The 12,187-nt window shown below is 43.4% G+C and overlaps 1 protein-coding gene across 1 annotated transcript in view; it reads right to left on the bottom strand.

Annotated features, from left to right (window-relative positions):
- LOC124140700 (symplekin-like) overlaps window positions 1–12,187 on the bottom strand; it is a 46,007-nt gene that overhangs the window by 1,872 nt on the left and 31,948 nt on the right. The window contains exons 23-32 of the mRNA XM_046508394.2: window positions 12,081–12,174; window positions 9,499–9,568; window positions 8,579–8,687; window positions 7,259–7,359; window positions 7,011–7,098; window positions 5,306–5,410; window positions 4,783–4,970; window positions 4,032–4,208; window positions 1,403–2,239; window positions 424–567 (exon numbers count right to left, since the gene is read on the bottom strand). Of these exons, the coding sequence (XP_046364350.1) occupies window positions 424–567; window positions 1,403–2,239; window positions 4,032–4,208; window positions 4,783–4,970; window positions 5,306–5,410; window positions 7,011–7,098; window positions 7,259–7,359; window positions 8,579–8,687; window positions 9,499–9,568; window positions 12,081–12,174 (1,913 nt within the window). The remainder of the gene's footprint in view (window positions 1–423; window positions 568–1,402; window positions 2,240–4,031; window positions 4,209–4,782; window positions 4,971–5,305; window positions 5,411–7,010; window positions 7,099–7,258; window positions 7,360–8,578; window positions 8,688–9,498; window positions 9,569–12,080; window positions 12,175–12,187) is intronic.

The raw sequence follows: 12,187 nt of genomic DNA, 5'->3' as shown, positions 1-12,187 counted from the left end.
GATCTCAACATGTAGATTTCAGTTAACTGCAGGATCTGCAAAGGATGTGTACTGTCATTTTTCCTTATCTTTTCATGTTCTTAATCAAGGTGCTCACATTATTTGATGCACTTCACAAGGTAAGACACGTTTTATTACAGTATAGATCTTGATTATCGATCAGATCAGCTTGGCTGGGTGCGCCATTTTGTTTGAAGCAAATGCAAGTGATATGAGAGGTGGAAACTGATTGGTCATAGGGGCATAGAAGGGACATAACTGGTAATAGTCACTGGTGGCGCTACGATCAAGCCCAGAAATTCTATCCCAATTCGGCAAGTGTGGAAACTGGACTTGGAGTTAACTCCCTTGTTGTTGGGAGTTTGCAGCCCTACCGTCACCAGGTACCACCACCAGTCCCTCTCATTGACCCGCAGTACCCACCTGTTCCTCCTCCTCCTGGGTGTCCATCGCCTCCTCCTGACTGCCGCCGCCCTGCTCCCCCAGGTCTAGTGACCCCTCCCCCAGGGAGCTCTCCGCTGTCTCCATGGCCTCCGTCTCTGTGCTGGCCCCACCCTCCTCTGACACCTGCACACAGAGCACACAGCTCCCATGTCAACATTTCTCTGCCAGCATAGGTTGCTTGGGATCAGTTCAAGCCTGGACTCCCCTCCCCATAGGGTCACAGCGAGCAGTATGAGGGGTGTACAGGATTTCAGTTATGCAATCTGAGTTAAATAAGTAAGGATAAGAATTTATGGATGAACTTCCGTATTACAATTAAGAGCGGCGTTTCGGTGTAGGTTCTAACACCGTTATCAAGCAAGTGTTACAGTGTAGGTTCTAACACCGTTATCAAGCAAGTGTTTCGGTGTAGGTTCTAACACTGTTATCAAGCTCTTAATTGTAATAAAGAAGTTGTTCATCCATAAATTCTTATCCTTACTTAGTACTCCAACTTCTAAATGCCTATCAAAGAAGTTAATCTGAGGTAAAGCCCATTGAGGCCCCAACAAACCAACATCAGTCACAACTTGGGCAAATCTAAGAATCAACCCCACAACCAGCAGATTATGGAAGAAAAGGGACACATCTCTGCACAGTGGTTTGCTTTGCTATAGAGTGAGTGAGAAAGTTGGGTTTAATACCGCTTTTTTGCTTTAGAACACAGGGTTACCCACACCTAGAAAACTAGAAAAAAATTAATAGTGCCCCTTTGGTAGCATACATATTTATTTTTAAATCAAAGTATTTTGTTATTTCAATTATTTGTTTATTTGCTTGAAATTTTAAGTTTTTCCTTGTTATTTTGATTATATTTTTGAAAAATTTCAATTATTTTCTCATTACTTTGAGTTTTTCCTCGCTATTCCGATCATATTTTTATATGTTCAGTTAATCCATGTAACTACATCTTCCTCACCTCAGACTTGGGCTCCACTTGTGGCTCGTCATCTTCTCCAACTTCATCCAGCACCTTCATCCCTTCATCGGTCAGCTCCTCTTTCAGCTCCTCTTTCACCGTCTCTTCCTCCACACACTTCTCTTCTTCTTTCACCTTCTCTTGTCTCTCCTTTGCTTCTTTCTCTTGTCTTTCCTTTTCCTCTCTCTCTTTCTCCATTTTATCTCGCCTCTCTTTCTCCATTTTATCTTGCCTCTCTTTCTCCATTTTATCTTGCCTCTCTTTCTCTTTTTTCTCCTTCTCCATTTTATCTTGTCTCTCTTTCTCTTTCTTCAACCTCTCCTTTTCAGTTCTTTCTTGTTCTAATCTGTCTTTTTCGGCTTTTTCCACTGCCAGCTTTTCTTCCCTTTCTTTCTTTTTCCTTACTTCTTCCTTTTCTTTCTCTCGCCTCTGCTTTTCTTCTTCATCTTGCTTCTCCTTCTTTATAGCCTTCTCCTGCTCTTCCTTCTCCTTCCGTTCTCTCTCCAACTGTTGTTTCTTCTCCACTTCTAATTTCTCCTTTTCTTTCTTCTCTCTCTCCAGTTTGTCTCTCTCTGCCTTCTGTTTCTCTTTTTCCAATTTCTCTTTTTCCAATTTCTCCTTTTCCCTCATTTCCCTATCTGCTTTCTCCTTTTCGCTTTTTTCTTTCTCCGCCCTCTCCCGAGCTATTCGCTCAGCTTCTAACTTGACAAATGTTTCCTCTTCCTCTTTCTGCTTGGCCTTCTTCTCGGCCTCAACACGCGCGGCTTCGGCTTTGCGCTGCTCCTCCAGTGGGTCTGTCTCCAGCACCGTCATGATGCCCTTCGGGATGTGGGCTTGCTGAAGACACAAGTCGCAAAATCACATAGCAAACAAGTGAGTGAGTGAGGGAGTGAGTTGGGTTTAACGCCGCTTTGAACAGTATTCCAGTTATATCACGGCGTGTCAGCTTAATGTTGGAGGAAAGCTCGAAGTAATGCAGGTCTCAGACTTTTACCACTTCGGTGAAACCACAGTTGTGGTGCTGACAAACCTGGAAACATAATCGGGGTGAACCGGGATTCGAACCCACAATCATAGGTTTCTGGCGTGCCCAAGGGATGCAACTCTGCACAGCAAAAAGTGGCGCCTTAGACGATTGGGTCACCCGTGCTCCCCATAGCAAACAAGAAAAGTGTTTGTCTTATGTCTTACTTTAAAACTGAAAGTACTATGCCTCTAACAACACTGATAAGACAATTATATGCACTTCTGGTTTAGTGACCTTACTTCTGGTTTGGAAATTTCCTGAATTTTTTACCTTATTTCATAATTTGACCTGTAGTGACCTTGCCCTTATATGGAGGTCTTGATGCAACCGAGATCCTACCTAAGAGATCATATACTAAGTTTCATCAAATTCCAAAATAAATAATCACGTTCCCTTGCACTTAAGCTTCTTGAAGCCCAACCACAGAGTGACCTTGACCTTCAATATCATCCTATCACATGCCAGACCATTACTTGCTGCAAACTTGGTGTGAAGTATGAAGTCACCATATCACACTGCCACAAAGGGTTAATATCCCTGTTATGACCTCACAAAGGGTTTTATATCTAAGTTATGACCTCACAAGGGGTTTATGTCCAAGCTATGACCTCACAAGGAGTTTATATCCCAGTTATGACCATCCCAAGGGGTTTATATCCAAGTCATGACCTCCCCAAGGGGTTTATATGCCAGTTATGACCTCACAAAGGGTTTATATCCAAGCTATGACTTCACAAGGAGTTTATATCCCAGTTATGACCTCACAAGGGGTTTATATCCAAGTCATGATCTCCCCAAGGGGTTTAAATGCCAGTCATGACCTCACAAAGGGTTTATATCCCAGTTGTGACCTTACAAAGGGATTTATATCCAAGCTATGACCTCACAAGGAGTTTATATCCCAGTTATGACCATCCCAAAGGGTTTATATCCAAGTCATGACCTCCCCAAAGGGGTTTATATGCCAGTTATGACCTCATAAAGGGTTTTATATCCATGTCATGACCTCACAAAGGGTTTATATCCCAGTTATGACCTTACAAAGGGTTTTCTATCCAAGCTATGACCTCACAAGGGGTTTTATATCCAAGTCATGACCTACCCAAGGGGTTTATATCGCAGTTATGACTCACAAAGGGTTTATATTCCGATTATGAACTCTCAAAAGGGCTTATATCCCAGTTGCACTTGTGCTTCTCGAAGCCCAACTAACACTGAGTGACCTTGACCTTTAATGTCATCCAATCACACTGCTACAAAGGGTAAATATCCCTGTTATGACCTCCATATATCCAAATCATGACCTCCCCAAGGGGTTTAAATGCCAGTCATGACCTCACAAAGGGTTTATATCCAAGTCATGACTACCCAAGGGGTTTATATCGCAGTTATGACTCACAAGGGGGTTTATATTCCAGTTATGACCTCGCAAAAGGGCTTATATCCCAGTTATGACTCACAAGGGGTTTATATCCCGGTTATGACATCACAAGTTGTTTTTTATCCCAGTTATGACATCACCATGATACTGCTGGAGAGAACAACTAACAGAAGTCTGATGAGTGCAAAAACAGCAAACTTGATGAATGTGTCCTTTCGTACCTGTTGTGAAGTGAATGCTTTAACATGACACAGAAGTGGCTCGCGGATGTCGGGGCAGATCTCGAAGGCGTTCTTCAGCTGGGAGGCCGGGAGCTGCAGGAGAACCTGGTAGGACTGGGGCTTGGTGCGCTGGCAGCACTTGACAAACCCCTCCCATACCTTCTTCTGCTTCCACACCTAGCAACAGTGAGCGAGTGAGTGAGTGAGTGAGTGAGTGAGTGAGTGAGTGTAGTGAGTGAGTGATGGAGTGAGTGAGTGAGTGAGTGAGTAAGTGAGGGAGTGAGGGAGTGAGGGAGTGAGGGAGATGAAATGGTTTAACAAAATGTTCAAGATTACGGCACATACAGAGTGCTGTCAATGTATTCAGGCCGTGTTAATGTGTGAGAGTAACAATAATTGTAGCACAATGTACGAGGCCCGAGTCCACACAAAAACCTCTAGTTTTTGGAAATTAATGTTTAACATCAAGAAAATGTTTGGAAATATCTATTTGAAAATTTCAACAACAGTCTCGACTTCAGAAATGCAATATTTCACCTCAAGAACACATCAGTTTCTTTCAGTATCAAAGATCTCCTGTGCCCAGTGGGACACTATAGCCATGAGTCTGAAACCGGAGTCAAGCACATCTTTCTGTCTCATAACCTCAGATAATAAAAATGTGTACATCATCAAAAGTATATACTGATATCCAAATATGATGCTCACATGTCTCGGGTAGTTAACTACAAGGATTTCACCGACTCCCTACCTGTTTGATGATGAGTCTCTGTAGGATGTTCATGACGAAGCCAATGAGTCGTGGGTACATTGACAGTGACTGCAGCACTGTCCTCATCAGCAACGTTGGCAGCGGTGTCTGCTCCATCAGCTGCTGCATGACTATAGCCAACACTTCCTGGGTGTAGATCATCTTCTCACTGAAGCACAGGTTGGCCGCTGGAATAGAGGCACACATCGCTACATTTGTTTACGTTACAACTAGCACATCAAGGGCAGTAACTCTTACAGACTGTCGTACATATTACACTCTAGGATTAAATGTACTGTTCTCCACCTCATCACCAATAATTGTGGTCACCATTTATCACTGAACACACTCAGAGAGAGAGAGTTGGGTTTAACGCCGCTTTTAACAGTATTCCAGTTATATCACGGCGTGTCAGCTTAATGTGGTAGGAAAGCCCGAAGTGATGCAGGTCTCAGACGTTTACCACTTCGGTGAAACCCACGGGCACGGGTATGGTCTGAACACACTCAAGGGTGAGACCTACCTTTGATGATGGTCTTCATGTCACACTTGGCGGGGTCGATGTTGTGGAGGGCTACCAGCAACTCAGCCGGTGTGAGGGGGGACGTGTAGCTGGCCGTGCTGTCGCCTGGCAGGAAGAAACGAGGCCTCAGGAATAAGCTACATCATTCAATTTATCAGTAACTAAATTAATTGTGAGAGATCTTTTGACATTTGGCTATCCAGGCAATTCGTTTTGCGTTTGTTTCATAAAGCAAAAAGAAACCAGACAATGCCCACTCAATGTCTATTGTTTCCTGATTGGCTGATAATAAACTGGGTTGGGTCTTCTTACATTGTGTTGAATGCTGTCACTGATTTTGTATTGTTCAATGCTGTGTACAGATGTTTGTGATTAATGCTCTCAATGCTACTGTCGAACCCTGTCGACAGGCGCATAGTCGAAGGAAACCCCCAAATGAAACTCGCAATAACACGTAAGTTACATGAGGTATATATAAATGCTCAGCTTGCAAAATATCAACACTTTCAGTAGTTTGCTTCTTTAATTGCACCTTGTTTAATGAATCACCGACTGTTTGAAATCGTCCACCCTCTTTACAGCGCCTTATGATAAAACAATTAAGCAGGCTTAAGGTTAAATAAGTGAGTGAAGTTATTATTTTTTGTGTTTATTCACTAGAATTGACTTCAATATGTTTTTGCATTTATAAAAGTCTAAATGTAAAAATTGGTACGCACACTTTATGTAAATCCGCTGATACCCTGGTACCCAGATTTGGAATTGAGAGACACAGTTTTGGTACCATCAATAAATAACAGCACTTTGACAAATATTGAAGCACATATTCCCCATGTTCCATACCACATCCCCCATGATGCGTACCACATAATACATACTATATCCCCCAGGATACATACTGTATCCCTTCATGTTACAAACCATATCCCCCATGATACATAATGTATCCCCCAAGACATGTACCACATCCCCCATGATGCGTACCACATAATACATACTATATCCCCCAGGATACATACTGTATCCCCTCATGTTACAAACCATATCCCCCATGATACATAATGTATCCCCCAAGACATGTACCACATCCCCCATGATGCGTACCACATAATACATACTATATCCCCTAGGATACATACTGTATCCCCTCATGTTACAAACCATATCCCCCATGATACATAATGTATCCCCCAAGACATGTACCACATCCCCCATGATGCGTACCACATAATACATACTATATCCCCTAGGATACATACTGTATCCCCTCATGTTACAAACCATATCCCCCATGATACATAATGTATCCCCCAAGACATATACCACATCCCCCATGATGCGTACCACATAATACATACTATATCCCCTAGGATACATACTGTATCCCCTCATGTTACAAACCATATCCCCCATGATACATAATGTATCCCCCAAGACATGTACCACATCCCCCAAGATACGTACCATATCCCCAATGATACATAACGTATCCTCCAAGATATGTACCACATCCCCCATGATATGTACCATATCCCCCTGATACATAACATATACCCGAGAATAGTACCACATTTCCTATGATACGTACGATATCCCAGATGATACATAATCCCCCCCCCCCCCGATACATACTGTACCCTCTATTGTTACATACCGTATCCCCCACTGGTACATACCGTATCTCTCCTCCCCCCCGAATACATACCGTATCCCCCCATTAGTCGGTGGAAAACTTCTTTCACAACCATTGGATTCAGCTTGATTAGTTTGGGCAGAGCACTGATGACCTCAACCTGAAAAGCAACATAATAATTACTTACTCTCCATAGATCTAGCGATGTGAGAGGTCCTGGAGCAATTGAAATCTTAGTGACTATATCACTGGCAAGCCAAAAGATAATTATAGCATGATAATGTTTTTCTGACACAAATCCCTGCTGGCATGATTCCCACCTTGGTGAGTCCGGTGAGGACTGGAATGAGGAACCGGACGTCCGGGACGCGTTTCTGGTACAGGTCACGAATTCTCTCCACCAGCTCCGAAGACGGCAAAGCTTTCAAAGAGAAGACAGCAATACTTATATGTATGGCATATACCTGCTTACTTCTCTGTGTTCTTACCACATTGTGTAGAACATTCTGTGAAAAATACGCCATAACATTAACATCCACTCTTCAACAGGTGAAAACTTCTGACACAAAACTTACCACAGTGAATGAGTGAGGGGTCAATACTCTTTCTGTCACTGTGTCCTATTCAAACATTATCATTGCAGTCAGGAAGTATTTGGGTCTGTCCAAGTCAGACCAGTGGTTGACAGCATGAGCAACAATCCCTCAACATCCTATCCCAAATGTAGTCAAACAAGCATCCTGAGTCTCAGTATACATCCAGTTTGTGAGGGGAAATTACAGGTCTCAGACTATTTTGATGAAACCCATGTGCTGACAGACCTAGAAACATATTAACGCGGAACTCTGCACAACAGATTGCGGCACCTAACCGGTAGATGACTGGGCCACACACACATGGTCCATCATGGATAGGTAAATAGTATTTGCAAAAAACCAAGGAATCCTGCAGACAAAGTTGTTGAAAGACTTCCTCTTTCCTGTTGGTTCTCCACTGATAAACCAGAGGTCAGTCACATGTTGATTTTTTGTTTGCTTGTTGTCTAACGTCACAGGGGGCGCGGGTGGCCCAGTCGGCTAAGGCACTGCAATTTGCTGTGCAGTGTTGCGTCCCTTGGGCACACCAGAAACCTATGATTGTGGGTTCGAATCCCAGTTCGCCCCGATTATGTTTCTAGGTTTGTCAGCACCATACCCGTGCTCGTGGGTTTCACCGAAGTGGTAAACGTCTAAGACCTGCATCACTTCGGGCTTTCCTCCCACATTAAGCTGACACCCCGTGATATAACTGGAATACTGTTAAAAGCGGCGTTAAACCCAACTCACTCACTCACTCTAACGTCACAATCAGAAATACTCCAGCTACAGGACAACGACCTGTATATAAGTGAGTCTGGACCAGTCAACCCAGTGATTGATATTGTGAGCAACGAGTCACACTGTCTGGGTACGATGACACGCAATCAACCGAGTCTGACCACCTGATCCTTTTGGTCACCTTACAACCTGCATCGCTTGCTGGGAACAAATTCTAACCCGGAATCCCCATGGCGACCATGCTGATAAACTTGAGGCAGCATATTTCATGTCCACATATTGGAGAACTCATGACAAATGCCCCGGGGTCCAGTGTCTGCTTACTTTTGTCTGTGAGGATGTGGATGACCCTCATCACCAGCGTCTCGGCTCCCTTGGGGCAGTTCTCCACCATCGTCAGCAGCTCCGGCGACTGCATCCCCATCCCCTTCACCTGCAACACCGTCACATCTACAGTATGGGGTCAGTGAGTGGAACTCTTAGTGTCAACATGTTGTTTGTTTGTTTATTGTTTGTTTGTTTGTTTGTTGTTTAATGCTGCACTCTGCAATATTCCAGCCATATGAAAGTGACCTGTAAATAATGGACTAGACAATCCTGTGATTGATTGTGTGAGCAACGATGCATGGGAATGATGACAAGCTACCGAGCCTAACAACAAGCATATTCTAACCCAGAATCCCCATGGGGTATTGATAATCAATTGATAATATAATTAATTATTCTGTATGTGTATAAATAAAAATCACCTATGTAGACCTGCAATTAATCAATTTAATGCTATGTATGAACTTGGTTAAAAACATAAAATTTACTGTTCTGCCTTCTCATTGTCCATCTTATTTTGACATATGCAAACATATCTGTGGAAGTGAATTATTAATCATGTATCAACATTAAAAAATTAATCAATACAGCCTTAACATAAACATTTTACTGATATCGATATCGCAATATACGATGACATTCCTAATCAATAGCAATACTTAAAGCTACTGAACAATGAGAGACAAATGCAATGGGATCATGGTGATGACATCTGGCAGATATTTTGGTTGAAACATCTGAGGTAATTGTTTTCATTCCCATATTTTCTGGAACAATCGTTTACAAAATGCCCCCCAAAGAAGTCATCATGTTGACACAGACTTAACATCTCTAAGACACAAGCCAGTTCATTATTGTAGACACATCACGGACAAACTGAAAGTCCAGTTGGTAGTAGCAAGACAGCAACAACTTACCGGTATCTCCAAGACTCGCAGAATGGTTCGCTTGATGTCAGCGGAGGTGGCGGTGTACACGTTGGCCAACCTAAAACACACAGAGGCTGTCAGTATTTGCACACACTGGTTGGTTAAGACTCTGTTGTTTGTGGTTTGATTCACTGGTGGAACATGAGGGACTTATTCATGCATGAGTCTATGCTGGTGGATGAGTCTGTGGTTTGACTTACGGGTGAATGAGTCTGTGGTTTGTCTTACGGGTGTACAAGTCTGTGGTTTGACTTACGGGTGAATGAGTCTGTGGTTTGACTTACGGGTGGATGAGTCGGTCGTTTGACTTACGGGTGAATGAGTCTGTGGTTTGACTTACGGGTGTATGAGTCTGTGGTTTGACTTACGGGTGAATGAGTCTGTGGTTTGACTTACGGGTGTATGAGTCTGTGGTTTGACTTACGGGTGGATGAGTCGGTCGTTTGACTTACTGGTGAATGAGTCTGGTTTTACTTACGGGTGAATGAGTCTGTGGTTTGACTTACGGGTGTATGAGTCTGTGGTTTGACTTATGGGTGTATGAGTCTGTGGTTTGACTTACGGGTGTATGAGTCTGTGGTTTGACTTACGGGTGTATGAGTCCGTGGTTTGACTTATGGGTGAATGAGTCTGTGGGTCGACTTACTGGTGTATGAGTCTGTGGTTTTACTTATGGGTGAATGAGTCTGTGGTTTGACTTACGGGTGTATGAATCTGTGGTTTGACTTACTGGTGTACGAGTCTGTGGTTTGACTTATGGGTGAATGAGTCTGTGGTTTGACTTACTGGTGTACGAGTCTGTGGTTTGACTTACGGGTGTATGAGTCTGTGGTTTGACTTATGGGTGTATGAGTCTGTGGTTTGACTTACGGGTGTATGAGTCTGTGGTTTGACTTAGGGGCGTATGAGTCTGTGGTTTGACATACTCATGTATGAGTCTGTGGTTTGACTTAGGGGTGTATGAGTCCGTGGTTTGACTTACTCATGTATGAGTCTGTGGTTTGACCAACTGGTGTACGAGTCTGTGGTTTGACTTAGGGGCGTATGAGTCTGTGGTTTGACTTACTCATGAATGAGTCTGTGGTTTGACTTAGGGGTGTATGAGTCCGTGGTTTGACTCAGGGTGTATGAATCTGTGGTTTGACTTAGGGGTGTATGAGTCTGTGGTTTGACTTAGGGGTGAATGAGTCTGTCGTTTGACTCAGGATGTATGAGTCTGTGGTTTGACTTACTCATGTATGAGTCTATGGTTTGACTTAGGGGCGTATGAGTCTGTGGTTTGACTTACTCGTGTATGAGTCTGTGGTTTGACTCAGGGTGTATGAGTCCGTGGTTTGACTTACTGGTGTATGAGTCTGTGGTTTGACTTACTGGTGTATGAGTCTGGTTTGACTTACTGGTGTATGAGTGTGGTTTGACTTACTCGTGTATGAGTCTGTGGTTTGACTCAGGGTGTATGAGTCTGTGGTTTGACTTACTCGTGTATGAGTCTGTGATTTGACTTACTGGTGTATGAGTCTGTGGTTTGACTTACTGGTGTATGAGTCTGTGGTTTGACTTACTGGTGTATGAGTCTGTGGTTTGACTTACTCGTGTATGAGTCTGTGGTTTGACTTACTCGTGTATAAGTCTGTGGTTTGACTTACTCGTGTATGAGTCTGTGGTTTGACCAACTCGTGTATGAGTCTGTGGTTTGACTTACTCGTGTATGAGTCTGTGGTTTGACTTACTCATGTATGAGTCCGTGGTTTGACTTACTCGTGTATGAGTCTGTGGTTTGACTTACTCGTGTATAAGTCTGTGGTTTGACTTACTCGTGTATGAGTCCGTGGTTTGACTTACTCGTGTATGAGTCCGTGGTTTGACTTACTCGTGTATGAGTCTGTGGTTTGACTTACTCGTGTATGAGTCCGTGGTTTGACTTACTCGTGTATGAGTCCGTGGTTTGACTTACTCGTGTATGAGTCCGTGGTTTGACTTACTCGTGTATGAGTCCGTGGTTTGACTTACTCGTGTATGAGTCCGTGGTTTGACTTACTGGTGTATGAGTCCGTGGTTTGACTTACTAGTGTATGAGTCTGTGGTTTGACTTACTCGTGTATGAGTCCGTGGTTTGACTTACTCGTGTATGAGTCTGTGGTTTGACTTACTCGTGTATGAGTCTGTGGTTGGACTTACTCGTGTATGAGTCTGTGGTTTGACTTACTCATGTATGAGTGCGTGGTTTGACTTACTCGTGTATGAGTCTGTGGTTTGACTTACTCGTGTATGAGTCTGTGGTTTGACTTACTCGTGTATGAGTCCGTGGTTTGACTTACTCGTGTATGAGTCTGTGGTTTGACTTACTCGTGTATGAGTCTGTGGTTGGACTTACTCGTGTATGAGTCTGTGGTTTGACTTACTCATGTATGAGTGCGTGGTTTGACTTACTCGTGTATGAGTCTGTGGTTGGACTTACTCGTGTATGAGTCTGTGGTTTGACTTACTCATGTATGAGTGCGTGGTTTGACTTACTCGTGTATGAGTCCGTGGTTTGACTTACTCGTGTATGAGTCTGTGGTTTGACTTACTCGTGTATGAGTCTGTGGTTGGACGGGAGGAGCCCCAGGTAGAGATACAGGTGAGACTTGATCACATCCTCTGTCCAGTGCTCTATGATGTCCACTGTGGGAGAAAC

Source organism: Haliotis rufescens, unplaced genomic scaffold (genome assembly GCF_023055435.1).
Source record: "Haliotis rufescens isolate VD_foot unplaced genomic scaffold, xgHalRufe1.0.p SCAF_51, whole genome shotgun sequence".
NCBI classification, from domain to species: domain Eukaryota; kingdom Metazoa; phylum Mollusca; class Gastropoda; order Lepetellida; family Haliotidae; genus Haliotis; species Haliotis rufescens.
The sequence above is the reverse complement of the archived record's forward strand: the minus strand, read 5'-3'. Positions and strand labels throughout refer to the sequence as shown.